At 54.5% G+C, this 20160-nt stretch overlaps 1 protein-coding gene across 2 annotated transcripts in view; it reads right to left on the bottom strand.

Annotated features, from left to right (window-relative positions):
* Nucleotides 1–298: 298 nt before the first annotated feature.
* The window catches only part of SEMA6B (semaphorin 6B), a 31723-nt gene continuing 11861 nt past the window's right edge, over nt 299–20160 (bottom strand). Inside the window, exons 1-17 of one of the 2 annotated variants that reach the window (XM_072947923.1) lie at nt 12876–13115; nt 11871–12020; nt 11607–11730; nt 9933–9993; nt 9710–9772; nt 9157–9258; nt 8657–8747; nt 8190–8309; nt 7599–7687; nt 5986–6203; nt 5056–5187; nt 4689–4838; nt 3836–4018; nt 3602–3748; nt 2755–2832; nt 2567–2625; nt 299–2168 (exon numbers count right to left, since the gene is read on the bottom strand). In XM_072947923.1, coding sequence (XP_072804024.1) covers nt 1249–2168; nt 2567–2625; nt 2755–2832; nt 3602–3748; nt 3836–4018; nt 4689–4838; nt 5056–5187; nt 5986–6203; nt 7599–7687; nt 8190–8309; nt 8657–8747; nt 9157–9258; nt 9710–9772; nt 9933–9993; nt 11607–11730; nt 11871–11991 — 2658 coding nt within the window. In that variant the 5' untranslated portion in view covers nt 11992–12020; nt 12876–13115 and the 3' untranslated portion in view covers nt 299–1248. Of the gene's footprint in view, nt 2169–2566; nt 2626–2754; nt 2833–3601; nt 3749–3835; nt 4019–4688; nt 4839–5055; nt 5188–5985; nt 6204–7598; nt 7688–8189; nt 8310–8656; nt 8748–9156; nt 9259–9709; nt 9773–9932; nt 9994–11606; nt 11731–11870; nt 12021–12875; nt 13116–20160 lie in introns of those variants that run through there. The other variant, XM_031689815.2, reaches the window with a different exon arrangement.

Here is a 20160-nt window from a genome sequence, read left to right as displayed (position 1 = left end):
TGTATGTGGTCAGTCTCCCCCACTAGGCCGTGAACTCCATCAGGACAGGGGTCTTTGTCCCCACAGTGTCTGGCACATAGTAGGTGCAGAGTAAATATTTGCTGAACTACCAGACACTGGCCCCCATTTTGATGAAGTTGGGGACCCCTAAAACTCTCCCACTTCCACATCCAGCTCCCCAAAATCCTGTCGCTGCTGTGACCTTGCCATGACTCTCATGGGGGCTCCCAACTGCCCCAGGCCACGCCGCTGTCCAAGTCCCACCTCCAGGAGACAGAGCAGACCCAGAGCCTTGGGGGCCGGTGGTTGTAAACAGTTTTATTGATGGGGGAGTGGGGGGCAAACTCCAGAGAGGGTCCAGGACTCAGCTGGCCACTCAGCTGGCATGCACGGTCAGCTGGAGGCCAAGGGGGAGGTCACAGGGGACGGGTGGCATGGGACCCTCTGACCACCCTGGGGCCATATTTACAGGGGGACCCGCCCACCTTTGCCGTCCCCTAGACCCCCGAGCCCTTAGACAGCTGCCAATATGACTTCTGGGCAGGCCTTCCCAACCCCCTGCCTGGAACCCTCTCCTCATCTCCCCTCAAACTCCTAACCGGCACCTTGGAGGCCCCCCGGCCTTCTGGAAGCCCCGGCGTTGGCTCAGCCAACACCCAGGCCGCTGGGGCCTCCGCTCACACACAGACACGCACACTGCACGTGGTCGCCCCCACGCACACGCGGCAGCAGCCCTCGGGCACACACGCACGCCTCCCTCCCCTCCCTGGCCCCTTGCACACAGACACGGCATGCACACACACACACACCCACACACGCCGGGGACCCAGGGCGAGGAGGGCCTTTGGGTGGGACGGGGAGCTTGGGTCTGCGGCCGTGCCCCCTCTTCCCACCGCCTCCAAGCCCCCGGCCGCCACCCCGAGAACGGAGTTGTGCAACTGGTTAGAAAACTGCAAAAGAAACGCAAACTGGAAAACAAACCAAAAAAATCCACGCGCAGAAGGTCAACCTCAAATCCACAGCACATTCCTCCCGCACGCCCACCCCGGTCCGCCTCAGTGTCCTGCGGCCCCGGGGGCCGGGCGAGGGGGTGGGGGCGAGCCCGTTGTGCTTCCGTGCGGCGGAGGGCGGCCCCCGACGCGGCCGGGCTGGACGGGGTCGGGGGGAGCTGAGCACCCACTCGGAGCTGGCCCGGGCCCTCGCTCCTGGTTCCCGTGGCTGGCGCCGCCGAGGCGCGGGGGCCCCGGCCTAGGGCACGGGGGGCGCAGTCCTGTCCGGGCCCCCGTACGCGAGGAGGTGGGCCAAGTCCGTGCCGGGCCGGGCGTGGCGGCCGCGGGGCCGGGCCTCGCCGCTGTTGAGCGTGTGCGTGCGGCGCAGCGCGGCGGCGGGCGGGCCGTGCGCGGCCGGCCTCCGGAGGCTGCCCGTGGGCGGCGGGCTCCAGGGCCGAGGGAGGCCGTCGGCGGCGGGGCTCGGGTCCGAGGGGCCCGTGGGCGCCGACACCACCCGCCGGCGGTCCGGGCTGGCGTGGGGGGTGAGCGGGAAGTCGCTGTGCGAGGCGCGGCCGGGCCGCGCGGTGAAGAGGCGGCCGTCGGGGACCGGCTCGCCGGGCGCGGGGGGCGGCTCGGGGGCGCGGGCGGGCGCCAGCAGCAGCAGCGAGGACGAGGCGGAGGCCGAGAGCAGCGCGTGGCCGTGCTCCCAGGCGCGGGGGCCCAGCGCGTGCGGGGCCGGGGCGGGCAGGCGCTTCTGCGGCAGCGGCGTCTGCTCGGGCGTGGGCAGCAGCCCGGAGTCCAGGTCGTGCGGGCCGCCCTGCAGCAGCGTGGCCTTGGCCCACCCGTTCTGCATCAGGGGCGCCAGCAGGGCCTCGGGGGGGCCCCCCGCGCCGCCGCCGCCGCCCGCGCTGCCGCCCGCGCCCCGGCCCCCGGGCCCGCCCGCTCGGCGCTCGCCCAGGCGGCTGACGCTCAGCACGGCCTCGCCGCCCCCGTGCGCCAGGATGGCCTCCTTGTCCTTGCGGCGGGCCAGCTCGCGCCTCTCGCGGAGGCCCACGTACCAGCCCACGCTGAAGCCGGACACCACGGCGCCCACCACGAAGGCCGCCACCGACGACGTCACCAGCAGGTTCACTGACACCAGCCCGGCGCGCTCCTCCGAGAGGCTGGCCCGCAAGAGTCCTGGCCGGGAGGGCCGCGTGAGAGGGGCCGGCGGGGTCGGTCCCCGGCGCACCTCCCGCGGCCTCTGGCTTGGCTGTCCACCCGACTGGCTGTCCGTCTCTCTGCTTCGTGCCGTCCCTCTGTCCTTTCCAGAGCCCCTCTTCTGTCTGTCTGGCCCCTGGCATCTGTCTTCTCAGAGTTTGCCCAGCTACCTGTCTCTTGGCCTGTCTCTGCCCCTTGGGGTCTGTCTGTCCTTTTCCCACCTCCCTACGTGGAAATGGGACCCTCTGCCCTTCCCCAGCCCTGGCAGATGCCAGTCACACTGCCTATCTGGGCATGGGCAGCAAACGGCGTGAGAACCCTGGAGGACTAGGATTTAGAGTCCCCAGGCCTTCTCCCCACCCCTCCCCTCCACTTACCTGTGCAGTCCCCTAAGCCTGAGGTGCTGGCCCCAGACACGTCCTGCTCAAAGGTGGCTCTGATGGGGGGAGGGCAGAGAGGCGCAGTCAGCAGAAGCCCCTCTCTCAGAGCTGTGGTTGGCGGTGGGGGGATTCCCCGATCATCAGGTGGTTCAAACGCCCTCCCCATCCTCCCTCTTCCCCAGTACCTGGTGCCAGGGCTGAGGAAGATGCAGGAACCATCGGGGGTCCACCCGCAGTAGGGGTCCTGACTGCCAATACAGTTCCTAGAGCAGACAAGGGACCCGGTGGGCAGATCAACCACCATTCCTTCTGAGGCACCTCCTACTGTCACCGCTGGGAGTTCTCGAGACATATCTTTGAGGTGGGGGCTACTCATTCCCCATTTTTCAAATTAGAAAACTGAAGCTTAGGAAAGTTTGCTTTTGCCCAAGTGACAGAGCCAGGCCTGGAGCCTAGGCAGGCTTGCCCCAGTCCGTGGTTTGGGTCTGTGCAATGGCATCATTATTGCTAAGACGGCGTGGGTGGGGTGCTTCGTGGGGAGGGCACACACTGAGTCCAGAAGTGTGCCAGTATTTTATCTGCATCTGATTTTGCCACCCATTTTAGAGGCAGATGAACGGCCACCTCTCTGGTCCCTAGATTCTGCTCCTGATGCTCTTAAAAATGTCAGTCACATCCCATCCCTGCCCTGCCCACAGCCTTCCATGGCTCCCATCTCCCTCGGGGTAAAATTCCAAGTCCTCCACCCACCCCACAAGGCTCTGCATGACCTGCCCCATCCCCTCCCTGCCCTCACCTCTTCCCTGTCTCCCCTTCACTCTGCTCCAGACACACAGGCCACCCCGCTGTTCCTCCAATACAGCCAAGCCCAGTCCTGCCCCAGGGCCTTTGCATGGGCTGTGCCCTCTGCCCTGCTCATCATTCAATGAGTCAGGATGCTGTTGGGTCCTGGACTTGAACTTGGCTTTCCCCCTCTTCCATGCTCATCTCCCCTAGCTTCCCCTCTCCACAGCTGGCCCAGGGGGCACTCACTTCATGCATCCTGAGTACTGCTGGCAGCGCGCCACAGGCACTCGGACCACACAGCGGGGGAAGGCCGCCAGCAGGCCTCCCGAGGCTGAATCCAGCTCCAGGCTCAGCAGCCGCTGCCCCGTCTCAGCACTGCCAGACCATCCACACCTGGAGGTGAGTAGATTGGTAAGACTCTAGGGGCACGCCCTATCTGCTGCCTGCTGGCCCTGCCTCTCGGCCTCTGCCCAGCCTCACCTGTCCGGCCTGTAGGTCTCAAACTCCTCCAGGAAGACACTGGGCCCGGCAGTGCCCGAGGCGCTGGCATTGGGCCAGACAAGGAACTTGAGGACAGTGCCCGCCTCGGAACCCAGGAAGACGACAGTCTGGTTGCCCCAGGGGCCAGCGCCAACGTCCACAGCCACTCGCGTCAGCTGGTGCCTGCAGCCAGGGTGGGGCAGAGGTCAGGCTGCCTCGCAGGCCCTGGGGTCCCCCGGGCACACTCAGAGACACCACCCACACCAGGCAAGGTGGGCATGGGCGTGGCTACCCAGGTGCACATTGTGGAGAGAAACAGACCCCCAACCCCAGCTCCTACCAGTGTGCCTGTCTCTCCGTGTCCCCTTCCATCTCTCTGTCTCTGAGTGTCTCCCTCCCTGTCTCAGCTCTGTCTTCCTCCGTTTTCTGTCTCTCTCTCTCTCTCAGGATTTGTGGCTCTTGTTTGCTCGATCTCTTTCCGTCACTCTGTGTCTCTCTCCATCTCCTCCGTCTCCATCTTTTTTTTTTAGTCTCTTTATTTTTTGGGGGGGGGAGGGTAATTAGATTTGTTTGTTTATTTATTTATCAAATGGAGGTACTGGGAATAGAACCCCGGACCTCGTGCATGCTAAGCACACGCTCTGCCACTGAGCTACACTCTCCTGCCTTTCCGACTCCATCTTTCTGGGCAGCCCCGGAGCCACATGCTCAGCTTTCTTGAGTGTCTGGCTCTCCACCTTCCCCTCGTGTCAGAAGTTGGCCCTGTCCTCCCTCTTCTCCCACCAGCCTGGCCTGGGCTCTCATCCCTACCCGGACCTGGCCACCAGGATCCCAGCCACGTGGAGGGACTGACCGCATCAGAGTCCGAACAATCCAGGGAGCATGGCCCAGCGAGGGCACTGCCTCGTCCATCAGGGGGTGCGTCTTGACAAAGTTGAGGATCTCGTCAGGGAAAGCGCTGGACGCATTGTACTGCATGCCAGGAGCCGCACAGCACCCGGGCCTGGGTGGGGATGTGGAGGTGGTCAGGGTGGATGCTGAGGCCCCCTACATAGGGGCTCTGATTCACCAGGGGACCTGCTGCCCTGCCCAAAGGACCTCAGTTTCCCCCATCTGCATAATAGGTGCAGCTGAACTCAGCAACAGCTAAATAAGTGCCTGGAAGTCCCAGGGTCAGGATCATACCCCAGCACCTAACTCAGGATTGAAGGGGCTCTCACCGGGGCCGTGGCACCTGATCCTCCGGCACGGGTGTCCAGATGGACTCAGGGGACTTCTGCTCACGGAAGCGGCCTTCAAACACGGCAGCCACCTGTGTCATGTCAAAGGCACAGACTGCCGAGCCAGGGATGCTGGGGAGGAAGAGAGTAAGATGAAAGGGAGTGGTGAGCCCAGCGGGGGAGGGCACCACCCTGGGGAAGCACGTGGAAGAGCATTTGTCCTCTGGAGCTGGCAGGTGTTCAGTCCCCTGGGCCAGGGATTGCTGCTCACTTGTCCAATCCACCTGAACAGTTCGCTGATAGGACCATAGTTCAGCCCCTCCCTGGACCCCACTGTCACTTGCCTGGTCATCCAGTCTTCCAGGGGCCACTATTGCCTCCTTTCAACCCATTCCCCAGGGGGCTTTTCAAAAATGCAAACCATGCCCTTTTCTGCTCCTCACTCTCCCATGGCTCCGTAGTGCTCTCAGGGTAAAATCCAGGCTCCTCCCCACAGCCCATCACCTCCCTGCCTTCATATCCCACTCTCTCCCCCTTGCTCCCTCCACTCCAGCCACATGGGCCTCCTTCCAACAGTTTAAACATATCAAGCTCATTGCAGCCTCAGGGCCTTTGCACATGCTATTCCTCCAACTTGGAACACTTCCCTCTTCCTCCATCTCACACCAATTGATGCCTAGTTCCAATGTCCCCTCCTTCAGGAAGCCCTCCCTGATCCCTCCTCCAAAGGCAGAGGATGAGGACCTCCACCATCTGCCCAGTTCTGACCAAAGGGCATTGGAAGGTCAGTGTCTGGCTTAGCCTCATCCTGACCTGAGACCCAGGCCTCTTGGGAGTCCAGTCTTGCTCAGCGCAGTGTGAGAGAATATGGGACGTCTCTGCCCGTGCCCACCTAATGCCCCCAGTTTGCTCCCATCAGTGCCCGCTGACCTGTTGCTGGGTGTGGAGAAGACGGCAAGGACCACGGGCCGGCCCCCGAGGCTGACCACGCCGGTGACGGCCCGCAGCACGTTGAAGTAGAAGTGGGAGTCCCCCGGCACAGAGCAGTTGAGCCGCGCCTTCAGGAAGGACGTCCACTGCTTCTCCAGCACGCGAGGGGAGCCGCCCACATCGTTCTTGCACACCCGGGCCACGCGGGACACCACCACCTGGCAGGTCAGTGGCAAAGTGGGGCCTGAGCACTGTGTCCCACAAGGCCTGCCCGCAGTTTGTGCTGCCTGCCACCCAGGATGGAGGAGCCTGGCCCTGGCTTACTGTGGGTCCCTGGCCAGTCACCATACCCCTCTAGGCACCAGATTCCCGGACAGAAATGTGGAGGTGATGATGATCACAGCCACCACGACAGTCATAATCACAGTCACCTCCATTCACCATACAGATCACTCACCATGTGCCAGGCACTTTATTTTCACCATCTCTTACATCCCCCTCAAAGCTGTACAAAGGGAAGGCCTACTGATATCCCCATTGTATGGACGGGGAAACTGAGGCACACAGGGAAGTAACCAGCCCAAAGTCACTCTAGTTGTAAGTGGTAGTCTGTGTGTTTAACTGTCTGCATGGATTGAGGGATGGAATGGATGAGTGGGTGTGTGGACGGATGGATGGATGGGTGGTTGTGTGGGTGGATGGATGGATGGGTGTGTGGACAGATGGATGGATGGGTGGGTATGTGGATGGATGGACGGGTGTGTGGACAGATGGATGGATGAATGGCTAGATGGGTAGATGAATGGGTAGGTGGATGATTGGATGAAAGAATAGTGAGTGGATGAACAGGTGGTTGCAAGGAGAATGAGTGGATGGATAGGCAGATAAAGAAGATGTTGGATCAATGGATGGGTAGATCCATGGGTGGATAGGAAGATGAATGGAATGGATGAGCAGGCTATAAGGAGGAGATGGGGGCAGGCAGATGGAGAGACGGGTGGTAGATGGATGAGGTGATCAGTAGGAGGACAGATGGATGGATGGTTAGGTATATGAGTGAATGGACAGGGAGATGGATGAATGGGTGAAGTCAATGAGTTGGAGGGGGTGGATAGACATAGAGGTGCACGGAAGGGTAGATGTGTGGATGGATGGGTTGGTGGATGAGTGAGTCAGGGGCTGAGTGGATGGATAGATGGACAAATGATTTGATGGAAGTGTGGGTGGGCCAAAGAACAGATAGGTGAGTGGGAGGGTGGCTGAGTGGGACGGTGAGCAGACAGGTGGATAGGCAGTGGATGAAGGATGGAGAAGTGGATGGCAGATGGATGGGTGGACAGGGGAACAGCAAAGGAGCACCAGGACTGGAACCCACCTGCATATCTGACTTCGGACCCCAGAACCTCACCCAGGGCTGTGTGCACGCAGGCTGCTCCAGAGGTCTTTGAACCTCAAGGCCCTGGTCCTGGCTGGAGTGGACAGCCTTGAGGTCCTGAGGGATCCTCTCACCCCAGGTGGAGATTCAGGGACACCCCTCTGCTCCCCACTTCCCATGATTGGAGCCTCTCAGCTACACTGCATGGGCCCCTCTGGGAGGGGAAATCGGGCCTTACCTTCTCCAGGTAATTAAACTCCATCGCGATCTCCCGGAAGAAGAAGTAGATGTGGCTGCCCCACTCCACCGCATGGACGAAGTAAGGCTCTGTAGAAGAGGAGGGGTCAGAACCCAGCCCGTGGCGTAAGAGAGGGGCTTTCTGGGCTGGGAGCGCATTAGCCTGGGTGGTTGCTTTTACAGTGAAGGGAGGCCATCAGCCAATTACCAGGAAAAAATAAAAGAGACTCAAAGATCTGAGGGGTTTTTTTGGGGGGTGGGGGGAGTGGGTGTCAGAATCCTAAAATCACCGTGCCTACTTTCCAGAAACAGCAACATCTACTATTTTGCCACCTTCCTCTCTCAGGTGTTGAATTGCTGAGCTCCTGCCATACCTCCTGTGGAGTTCCATTCCAGGCTTCTAAGCCACCCATTTCTAGCAAGTTCTGCTTTAGGTCCAACTTAAATCTTTTCCTTTTAAGTTTACTTTCAAAGAGGCCACTAGCTTCCAAAGATGAGATGAGAGCCCCCTGCCTGTCTCCTCTGGGACTGGTATTCTGGTAGGGGGATCTCACAAAGGTCAGCCCTGCCAGGTCGGCCCTTATGGCCCCACCTTTGAACCACTTGGAGTCATGTTTCACGGTGCGCAGAGTGGGCCGGTCCCCGAGGCTGCGGTAGATGACTGCATCGATGGCCAGGAAGTCGGTAACGGTGGCTGTAAACAGCATCCCTTCTGGATTGGGGGAGCGGGGGTGGAGGTAGATGAGATTAGATCCCAGGGGTCAGGGGCTGGGTGGGTCAAAACTTGATCTTTGAGACTAAGCCCTGAGCCTGAGTGAGCCCTGTCTAAGCCCCCTGGCTGAGCCCCCACCCTGCTGAGACCTTGACCTCAGGCTGACCCCCAATCCCCAGCTGAGCCGCGACCTCAGCTGAGTCCTGACCTGGAGATTCTGCCTGTTTCACAGCTGGACAGATGGTCTCCCAGCCACTTTCTAAGTGACCCAACTCCAAGAGTAGAAAATGCCATGCCTTGCTCCGGGCCCGGGCCTCATCGGATGGTCGGACTTAGGGGACACTCACCAGAGAAGAGGGCGACATTGGCGTGTTTGGGGTCGTAGGGGCAGCGGGCCATGCCGCTGATGTTGTCCCCAATGGGCTGTAGTGTGTCCATCTGCAGGGGGGACAGGGCCTGAGTGACAGAGCTCCTGCTATGCCTAGCAGCCCCTAGCTCCCCCAGCCCCTCCTCCAAGGGGAATCCTGACGCCACCTTGGATGTTGTGTGACTTGGTCAGTCACTCAACCTTTCTAGGGCTCAATTTACTGATCTGGGTCTAAGATCGATCTTAGTTAATCCTCTAACTGGCTTGTAGCTTAAGAAGCTGCAGCCTGTACAGGCCTCCTTGGGAAGCCTCGTCTGGAGCTCCGGGCGAGGGGGTGGGGAGAGTATATCCAGTAAGGCTTCCTGTAGGAGGTGATGTGGCCTGGAGAAAGGGCACAACCAGTGACCAGTGGAGGGCCGGTGAGCAAAGGCGCGGAGACTGAACCTGTAGCGGGCAGGGCTTCGAAGGGCGGTGACTCACGCTGTAGTTGGCACACACGGGGTTGAAAGCATTGGAACCACACACGAAGAGGGTGGATTCGTCCCGAAGCAGAAGCACCTTTACAAAATTTCGACACTCGCCCTGGGTTTGAGGCGGGGGGGAAAAAAAAGGGGGGTGGGCGTGGTCATAAGCGTGGGCGGAGCCAAGACTGGCGGACACAATGGGACATAGCTATGGTGGAGGGAGGGATCAGAGCAGAGGTGAGGCCCTGCGGAGAGGGGCCAGGGGTGTGGGCGTGGCCAAAGGAAGGTGCTAAACTAGGGCATGGCTGAGGGCGTGGCCATGACTAAGGGAGGGGCCGGAGAGGGAAATAAGAGTATTTGAAGGGGCAGAGCTTTGGCAAGATGAGGGCTAGGGGCGTGGCAACGGCTGAGGACTATTTTGGGGGCGTGGCCAGGCTGCACCGGCAACACCGGGGGTCCTGGCTTGGAGAGAAAGCAAAGGGCTATTTGCCCCAGGGGTGGCTGGGACGCATTGGGGGGTGGTTGGAGGCGTTGCCAGGGCCGACCGGGCGTTGACCGGGCCCACTTACCTCCTGTTTACCCTTCATCCGACACACGTTGATGTCGCTGGGGTTGGAGCGCCAGGTCAGTTTCTGGGGGCACAGGGAGCTGGTGAGGGGAGCAGTCCCTGACAGCCCTAGGAACCGTGCGAGGCAGGACCGAATCCAGCTTGCTCCCCAGTGCAGTGTCAGATCCCCCTAATGGGAGCCCCAAGCGATTCCCCCTCGGCTCCCGCCTGCACCCCCTCCTCACCCTCTGGTACCGCAGCTCCGTGGATGTGGGGGGCTCCAGCTCCACTCGATACAGGTTGTCCCTAGAGGAGGGGTGCAGTTAGTGAGAGTGGGGGGCCTCCTGCCAACATATTCTATTCTGGCGGCAGACGTGGTGTCCAGGATGTATCACACAGGGCCGTCGAACGCCTCTGCCCCGAGAAGCTCCAACACTGAGCATGTCCTAACATGCCTCTGCATGCCCTAAAACGAGCCACGGGTTCTAGCACACTCCACATGCCCCACCAGGCCACCCCACGCCACACACCCCACGGCCTAAGGGCCTACACTCAACACGACGAACTATCAGATGCCTTTACATCAGATCTCTGCCCTTCAGCATCCCTCGGTCACTCCCAGGATCTCACCCCTCCCCCCATGCCCAGAAACTGACCTGATCACGGTCATTGACCATTGTTAAGTCCAGTGGTCATTTCTCTGTCCTCCTCCCCCTCTCCACAGTGTCTGACATGGCCAGTCCACCCTTGTCCTGGGAACTCCATCCTCACTGCGTCCCTGGACCCTGTGCTCCGGGTTCTTCCCTTCCCCATCCATGCCCCTCCTGGGTAGCCTGGTCCACTCTCAAGGCTGGAACTGCATCTATGCCCGGAACACATCCACAGTCCTGTCTCCACCCAGGGCCTCCCCTGAGCTCCAGACTTGGAATCCAGCTAACCCTCGAGGTCTCTGTGAGGAGGGCTCACAGATGTCTCACACTCAACTTGGCCACGCTGCACCCGACCATCTCCCAGACCTGCTCCAACCGTGTCCCCCATCTCGGCTGAGGCAGTTCTGTCCTTCCAGGGGCACAAGCCACAACTTGGGAGTCACCCTCAACTCCCCTCTTCCCCTTCCCTCCCACACATCAGCCAATACTGTCAGCTCTGCTTCCAATATCTATCTGGAGTTCACCTACTTCTCACATCCTCTACAGCCACCACCCTAGTCCAGTCCCCATTAATGCCCACCTAGACGAGCATAGTCCCCTCTGCCCTGGTCTGGTGGCTTCCACCTTTGCCTCCACAGTCCGCCCTCCCCAAAGCAGCCACCAGAGAGAGCCTGTGAGCACCAAAGTCAGGCCCTGCACCCCTCTGCCCCCAGCCCTCCAGGGCTCCCATCTCCTTTGAGGTACAAGACCAAGTCCTCACTGCCGCCCATAAGGCCCTGCACCACCTGCCCTGTCCCCTCCCTGCCCTCACCTCCTCCCTCTCTCTCCCTCGCCCACTCTGCTCCAGCCACAGGATCTCCTTGCTGTCCCTCCACCATTTCAGGCACAGTCCTGCCCCAGGGCCTTTGCACCAGCTGAGTCCGCTGCCCTGATTTCTCCCTCTTCCCCAGATTTCCTCATGGCTGGCTCCTCATCATTCAGGTCTAAACTCAAATGTCACCTTCTCAGAGAAGCCCTTGGGGTGGCACTTCAACACTTTCTGTAGGCACCCAGTAAATTTTGACCAAATAGCTGTCCCCACCTGGTAACACACCATAGCAAGCTCTGGGCTCCAACCACACCCAGAGTTCAGCACCCTTAAAACTCCCACTCCCAGGACACACATTCACTCCAGCCAAACAACAAGCCCTATCATGCAAACCTCCCTAAAATGCTACCACCTGCTCCCCACACCTCACCCTGCACCCTCTCCCGGACAGCCCCTCATACCTGTCCCCGATGAACAGCGTTCTGTTGACCCGCAGAACCCGCTGGATGTTGAGATCGTCAGCGCCCTCTGAGGGGGTCAGGCGTCCCGGCCCGAGGCCCACGAATACGGGATAGTGGTTCAGGTCTGGGGGAGGGCGGGGAGGGGTGTGATCTAGGGCTGGGGGGAGCCTGGCCTGGTGAGCCCCCGGGGGGAAGGGGGCAGCAGATCCAGCTGCGGAGCAAGACCCACCCTCGGGACTCCCCCTCTCCAGGACTCCCACTCACAGTCCCTGGGGGCCACGCTGAGCGGCGGCGGCTCCTCGGGGAAGAGGCCGCGGGCGCCTCCCAGTAGCAGCAGCAGGAGCAGTAGGGCCGGGCGGGGAGGGGGCGCTCGCGGGGTCCGCATGGCGAGGTCAGGGCGACGGGAGGTGACACCTGCGAACAAGGGGAGGGGCGGTGAGCTGCGCGGTGAGCAGCGCGGCTTGTAGTCCCGGCTGTCGCCAGCAGAGGGCCACAGAGGCCAAGACCTTCAATTCCCAGAAAAATCCCCCACTGGGATAATAATTTAAACATAACAACAATCAGGGCAACGACAGTAACAATACCGCCACTTGTTACTTACCAGGACAACCTCTGACCACACTAATGAAAGCTCGGGAAACGGCCTAACAAAAAATTACTACTAATGAGAATATTTAAATAATTTAACAAATGGTTTCCAATGAATAATAATAGATACATTTCAAAATATATTTAAAAATTCAATCTCAGAGCATATGCTAAGGATTACTAGCATTAAAACACAAAGATCTTGAGAGGCTCAAAAAAAATTCAAGGGGGAGAGGGCCTAGCTCAGCGGTGGAGCCTGTGTTAGCAGGCACGCGGTCCTGGGTTCAACCCCCAAGGCCTCTATTACTAAATAAATACAAATAAATAAACCTAATTCCCTCCCCCCAAACACTTTTTAAAAAAAATTTAAAGGCTCTTGGAATTTTGTAAACCACAATCTGGGAACAGCAATAATTTAGAATCACAGAATATTCCAGCTGGCCAGGAACTTCAGAGGCCCGGTAAGTCCGACTTCCTTCCTGGGTCCAGCCTTCCTGCCCTCTGCTCACATACCTCTGTGACAGGAGCCTCACTGCCTCTCTGGAGGCCTGTACCCCACTCTCAATCAAGAGAATTTGAAGAACCTTCCAGGTGTGCAGAGCAGAGACACCACCCCCACCCCTGCCCCAACCCTACACCCCCAGCGATGATCTGGTTGGTGGAAGTGTGAGCAGAACTCACCCTCTGGAACCCAGCCCTCCACACCCTTTCCAGAAAGGGTGCAGTCCAGAGGCCCCAGTAAGAAACCCGCAGCCTCGTCCTTCTGGGAAGTCCTGGGCGAACCCCATGCCTCAGTTTCCCTGTTTGAGCAGCAGGGACATCTCCAAGCCCTGCGCAGGCCTTGAGGCTCAGGGATTCCGAACCGGGGGAGGTGGACGTGAGGTGGGAACTTTGGCCCTGGAGGATTCAGGGCCAAAAAACAGGAAGGCCTTGCGTGGACCAGCAGAGTTTCCTCTCCATGACCCTGAGCTTCCGGGATTTGTGACTCAGCGGACGCTTGCGTCCCGTGTGCGTGGACCTGGCTCTACTTCCTTATGAGTTTCCTTCCCCGGCTCCTCCCCTGCTCCGCATCCGCTCATGGCTCCTGGTGACCCCACATCCCGGCCCCAGACTCTGCCTGCCCCTCGAATCCCCCAACTCGACTGCCAGCCCCGCTGCTGCCAACTCTGCCCTGCACAGTTCATCTCCACAACACCTGCTGGGCACCCCACCTCCAACTGCCCTGAGCCTTTTTTTTTTAACTTTTTTTTTTACATTGAAGTAACATGTATATAACATAAAATTTGCCATCATAACCATTTTTAAGTGCTCGGTTCAATGGCACTTTCTCATCTTCTCAAACTGAAACTCCGTCCTGTTAAACACTCACTCCCCATCCCCTCCCCAGCCCCTGGCCCCACCGTCTACTTCCTGTCTCTGTGGATTTGACTCCTCTCCATTCTCCTGTGAGTGGGATCAGACAGCATTTGTCCTTCTGTGTCTGGCTTATTTCACTGAGCATCGTGTCTTCAAGCTCCATCCATGCTGTGGTGTGTGGTCAGAATTCCTTTACTTTTTTTTTTAACTTTTTTTTTTTGTTGAGTTATAGTCATTTTACAATGTTGTGTCAAATTCCAGTGTAGAGCACAATTTTTCAGTTATACATGAACATATGTATATTCATTGTCACATTTTTTTCTCTGTGAGCTACCATAAGATCTTGTATATATTTCCCTGTGCTATACAGTATAATCTTATTTATCTATTCTATGTTTTAAATCCCAGTCTGTCCCTTCCCACCCTCCACCCCCTTGGCAACCACAAGTTTGTATTCTATGTCTATGAGTCTGTTTCTGTTTTGTATTTATATTTTGTTTTTTTTTTTTTTTTAGATTCCACATATGAGCGATCTCATATGGTATTTTTCTTTCTCTTTCTGGCTTACTTCACTTAGAATGACATTCTCTAGGAGCATCCATGTTGCTGCAAATGGCGTTATGTTGTCGGTTTTTATGGCTGAATAGTAATCCATGGTATAAATACACCACATCTTCTTTATCCAGTCATCTGTTGATGGACATTTAGGCTGTCTCCATGTCTTGGCTATTGTAAATAGTGCTGCTATGAACATTTGGGCGCAGGTGTCTTTTTGAAGTACGGTTCCTTCTGGATATATGCCCAGGAGTGGGATTCCTGGGTCATATGGTAAGTCTATTCCTAGTCTTTTGAGGAATCTCCATACTGTTTTCCACAGTGGCTGCACCAAACTGCACTCCCACCAGCAGTGCAGGAGGGTTCCCCGTTCTCCACAGCCTCTCCAGCATTTGTCATTTGTGGACTTTTGAATGATGGCCATTCTGACCGGTGTGAGGTGATACCTCATTGCAGTTTTGATTTGCATTTCTCTGATAATTAGTAATATTGAGCATTTTTTCATGTGCCTATTGATAATCTGTATGTCTTCTTGGAGAATTGCTTGTTTAGGTCTTCTGCCCATTTTTGGATGGGGCTGTTTGTTTCTTTCTTATTAAGTCGTATGAGCTGCTTATATATTCTGGAGATCAAGCCTTTGTCGGTTTCATTTGCAAACATTTTCTCCCATTCCGTAGGTTGTCGTTTTGTTTGCTTATGGTTTCCTTTCCTGTGCAGAAGCTTGTAAGTGTCATCAGGTCCCATTTGTTTATTCTTGCTTTTATTTCTATTGCTTGGGTAGACTGCCCTAGGACAGCATTTTTGAGATGTATGCCAGATAATGTTTTGCCTATATTTTCTTTTAGGAGGTTTATTGTATCTTGTCTTATGTTTAAGTCTTTGATCCATTTTGAGTTTATTTTTGTGTATGGTGTAAGGGAGTGTTCTAGCTTCACTGATTTACATGCTGCTGTCCAGTTTTCCCAACACCATTTGCTGAAGAGACTGTCTTTATTTCCATTGTATATTCTTGCCTCCTTTGTCAAAGATTAGTTGACCAAAAGTTTGTGGGTTCATTTCTGGGCTCTCTATTCTGTTCCATTGGTCCATATGTCTGTTTTTGTACCAATACCATGTTGTTTTGATTCCTGTAGCTCTACAGAATTGTCTGAAGTCTGGGAAAGTTATTCCTTCAGCCTCTTTCTTTTTCTTCAGTAATGCTTTGGCAATTCTAGGTCTTTTGTGGTTCCATATAAATTTTATTATGATTTGTTGTAGTTCTGTGAAGTATGTCCCGGGTAATTTGATAGGGGTTGCATTAAATCTGTAGATTGCCTTGGGCAGTGTGACCATTTTAACAATATTGATTCTTCCAATCCAGGAGCATGGGCTATCTTTCCATTTTTTTAAGTCTTCTTTAATTTCCTTAATCAGTGTTTTATAGTTTTCCATGTATAATTCTTTCATGTCCTTGGTTAGATTTATTCCTAGGTATTTTATTAATTTGGGTGCTATTTTAAAGGGAATTGTTTCCTTACTTTCTTTTTCTGTTGATTCATCATTAGTGTAAAGAAATGCAAATGATTTTTGAACGTTAATCTTGTAACCTGCTACCTTGCTGAATTCTTTGATCAGCTCTAGTAGTTTTTGTGTGGACCTTTTAGGGTTTTCTATATATAGTACCATGTCTTCGGCATATAGTGACAGTTTTACCTCTTCTTTTCCAGTTTGGATCCCTTTTATTTCTCTCTCTTGCCTGATTGCTGTGCTAGGACTTCCAGGACTATGTCGAATAGGAGTGGTGATAGTGGGCAGCCTTCTCCCAGATTTTAGTGGCAAGCTTTTGAGTTTTTCACCATTGAGCACTATGCTGGCTGTAGGTTTGTCATATATAGCTTTTATTATGTTGAGGTATGTTCCCTCTATACCCACTTTGGTGAGAGTTTTTATCATAAATGGGTGTTGAATTTTATCAGATGCTTTTTCTGCATCTATTGAGATGATCATGTGGTTTCTGTCCTTTCTCTTGTTGATGTGATGTACTACATTGATTGATTTGCGTATGTTGAACCACCCTTGTGTCCCTGGGAAGAACCCCACTTGATCATGATGTATAATCTTTTTTATGTGCTGTTGGATGCTATTTGCTAGTATTTTGGTAAAGATCTTTGCATCTATATTCATCAGTGATATTGGTCCGTAATTCTCTTTTTTGGTGATGTCTTTGCCTGGTTTTGGTGTCAGGGTGATTGTGGCTTCATAGAATGAGTTTGGGAGTATTCCCTCCTTTTCAAACTTCTGGAAGAGTTTGAGAAGGACTGGTATGAGTTCTTTTTTGTATGTTTGGTAGAATTCCCCGGTGAAGCCGTCCAGTCCTGGACTTTTATTTGTAGGGAGGTTTTTTATTGATAATTCAATTTCATTTCTAGTGATCGGTTTGTTCAAGTGGTCAGTTTCTTCTTGGTTCAGTCTTGGTGTACTGTATGTTTCCAGAAACTTGTCCATCTCCTCTAGGTTATCCAGTTTGGTTCCATATAGTTTTCCATAATATTCTTGTATGATATTTTGTATTTCTGTGTTATTTGTTGTAATTTGTCCATCTCTCTTTCTTATTTTGCTTATTTGTGCTCTCTCTTTTTTCTTCTTTGTGAGTTTGGCCAGAGGTTTGTCGATTTTATTTACTCTTTCAAAATACCAGCTTTTGACTTGATTGATTTTTTTCTAATTTTTTTTAATCTCTATTTTATTTATTTCCTCCCTGATCTTTATAACTTCCTTCCTTCTGCTGCCTTTTGGGGCTTTTTCTTCTTCTTTTTCTAATTCATTCAGCTGCTGGGTTAGATTGTTTATTTGAGATGGTTCTTTTTTGAGGAAGGCCTGTATCGCTATAAACTTCCCTCTTAGCACTACTGCCTTTGCTGCGTCCCATAAACTTTGTGTGGTTGTGCTTTCGTTGTCATTTGTCTCAAGGTATTTTTTAATTTCAGCTTTGATTTCCTCATTGACCCATTGTTTTTTTAATAACATATTGTTTAATCTCCATGCTTTCCTTTTTTTCTCCTTTGTTTCTCTGTAGTTGATTTCAAGTTTCATGGCATTGTGGTCAGTAGAGATGCTTGAGATAATTTCTATCTTCTTAAAATTGTTGAGGCTTCTTTTGTGCCCAAGTACATGATCAATCCTAGAAAATGTTTCATGTGCACTTGAAAAGAATGTATATCCTATTTTTGGGGGGTGTAATACTCTGAAAATATCCACCAAATCTAATTTTTCTATTGTATCATTTAATTTCTCTGTTGCCTTATTTATTTTCTGTCTGGAAGATCTGTCTAGTGATGTTAATGTGGTGTTAAAATCTCCGACAATGATTGTATTCCTATCAAGTTCCCCCTTTATCTCTGTCAGTAGTTGTTTTATATACTTAGGTGCTCCTAGAATTCCTTTACTTTTTAAGGCTGAGGAATATTCTACTGTGTGGATGGACCACATTTTATTTATCCATCACTTGTTGATGGACACTGGGGACACTTTTGGCTGCTGCGAAAAGCGATGAACATGACTATGCAAACATTTCTTTGACAACTTGCCCTCAGTTTTGTGGGGTACCTTGCCCTCAATTTTGTGGGGTACACATGTGGGAGTGGGGTTGCTGGATCATACAATATTTCTATGTTTAACTTTCTGAGGAACCACTAAGCCCTCTTCCACAGCGGCTGCACCATTTTCCATTCCCACCAGCAATGCCCAAGCGTTCCAGTGTCTCTTGCCAACACTTATTTTCTGATTTTTGATAGTAGCCATCCTACTGGGTGTGAGGTGGTGCTCTGTGCCTTTTATCCCATGTTTTTACTGAATAATATCTAACTTCAGAAACTTCAGACAATAGCTTTGGCCCACACACCATGCAGCACTATGGCTGGGAGGGGTCAAGTCCCAGCCTTGCCGTTTACAGGCTGTGGACAGGTCGCTCCACCTCTCTGGGCCTCAGTTTCCTTACCTGTAAAATGGGCAAAGTAACAGTATCGACCTCACAGGCCCGTGGCAGGTGTTGGCACGGCACGTGGCTCACTGTAGGTGCTCAGTAAATGCTAATTATTATTCTTGTTGCCAAGGACATATTAAGTACCAGAGGCTGGGCTGGGTGGTTTGAAGGAATGGCTTCACCGAGCCCTGCAATGGCTCTAGCAGGGTTGGTGTAACATTCAGCCCATTTTGCAGATGAGGAAACTGAAGGGGGCTGACTCAGGGGCCATGGCCCCACCAGAGAGGATGCAGCAGCTGGACTGAACCCAGGGCTCTCTGGCTCCAGGATTTCGCTCCTAGGGGTTGAGCATACTAACAGTCACGACAAGACTAATAATCGCCCGTTCCCTCATCCCTCCACCCGGTGAGGCCAGCAGTGACTTAATACCCAGTTCACAGATGGGCAGACTGAGGCCCCAGCTCGGGATGGGACCTCACGGTTACTTTTTATTCCTGGTTTTTGTTAATTTTGTGATGAAGCAATTCAGGGTTAGAAGGATGTTCACTTCCTCCCTCGGTCCACAGCTGCCCCCAGTCTCAGAACCATCCTGGGACCCCTGAAACCCAAACTGGGGTTTTCTTGCCTCAAACCTGCTTCTCTTACCAAGTCCTTGACTTAGAGCCAGTCCTTATTGCCCTGGAGCCAAAGACCAGGGTGTCGGCCTACCAGTCCCTTCCTCTGCTCTGAGAGCCCCACAACCCAGCTCCCACCTCCTACCTGGTCCCCCGCCTCCAGTCCTGCCCCCTCTTGTATCCTCCTCAAGGTGGCAAAGGAATCTTTTGGGAACCCAAATCTCACCTGTTTCTGACCTTCTCTGAACCAAGGTCTCACCCCTTCTGCACTGCTAACATTCAGAGTCAGATCATTCTCTGGGGTGGGGCAGTCCTTGGCACTGTGGGGTGTGGAACAGCATCCCTGGCCCCCACCCACTCGATGCCAGGAGCATCCCCTAGTTGTGACCACCAGAGATGTGCCCAGACATCACCCAGTATCCCCTAGTGGGGCAAAACCACCCTCAGCCAGAACTTCTGTTCTAAACCCCTCTATAGCTCCCTGGTGCCCTTGAAATGAAGTCCCCTCTCTTTCATCTCTGCCTCTGGGCATGTGCACATGATGTTCTCTCTGCCTGGAACACCGTCTTCCTGCTCCCAGTAACCTGGTGAATGCATTCATCAGGTCTCGGACACCTCCTCCAGGAAGACTTCCCAGATCAGCCCAGATTGACTTCCTCCAGGCTCCTGCCTGCCAGTGCATTGCCCATAAGCAACCTGATCAGCCTATCTTCCAAACGCCTTGTTAACTGTTCGTCTTCCCCACTGGACTTTGAGCCCCTGGAGAGGCCAAGACTGAGTCTGTCTTGGCCACCACTGTGTCCCCACCACCCAGCACAAGGCCTGGCATACAGTAGAAGCTCAATAAATAATAAAAACAAACACCAAGCACTTGTTATGTGCCAGGCACTGTCAGAAGAACTTAAATTAACTCACTTAATTCGCATAACACACTCAAGAGGTGGGTCCTGTGAATATGCCCCCTACACAGAAGGGGAAACTGAGGCACAGAGAGGTGAAGTCATTTGCTCAAATGGAAATGGTGGAGCTGAGACTGAAACCCACTCAATTAACAGTAGTTATTTTGACAATCATGCAGAACTGAACCCCACATGCTATTCTTGTGGAGTCTGGGCTGCTTTGGGACCAACCCACTGCCCCTGGCCTCAGTTTACCCCCTGACCTGGGGTTATCAGAAGCCTCAGCACCTCCCCCACCTCCCCCAGACCATCTGCTTCTCTCCCTGAAACTCGAGGCGCCTCTGCCAGCAGCCGCCTGGCGCCCGCCTGCCTGGATGTGGCCCCACCACCTGCCCCAGCACCTGGCCACTGGGAGCCGCCCCCTGGGGCCGGGTTGGGGGAGCCACGTGGCCGGCGTGTGCACCCCACGGTGTGCAGGGCACCCTGCGCCCACATGTCTGCGTGCCTGCGAAGGGGGGTGTGGCTCCTGCCTGCAGCCCGGGGATGTGCATTCATGTCCAAGGGGGCGGGAGGGATGGTCT

This window comes from Vicugna pacos, chromosome 22, assembly GCF_048564905.1.
Source record: "Vicugna pacos chromosome 22, VicPac4, whole genome shotgun sequence".
In the NCBI taxonomy this organism is placed as follows: domain Eukaryota; kingdom Metazoa; phylum Chordata; class Mammalia; order Artiodactyla; family Camelidae; genus Vicugna; species Vicugna pacos.
The sequence above is the reverse complement of the archived record's forward strand: the minus strand, read 5'-3'. Positions and strand labels throughout refer to the sequence as shown.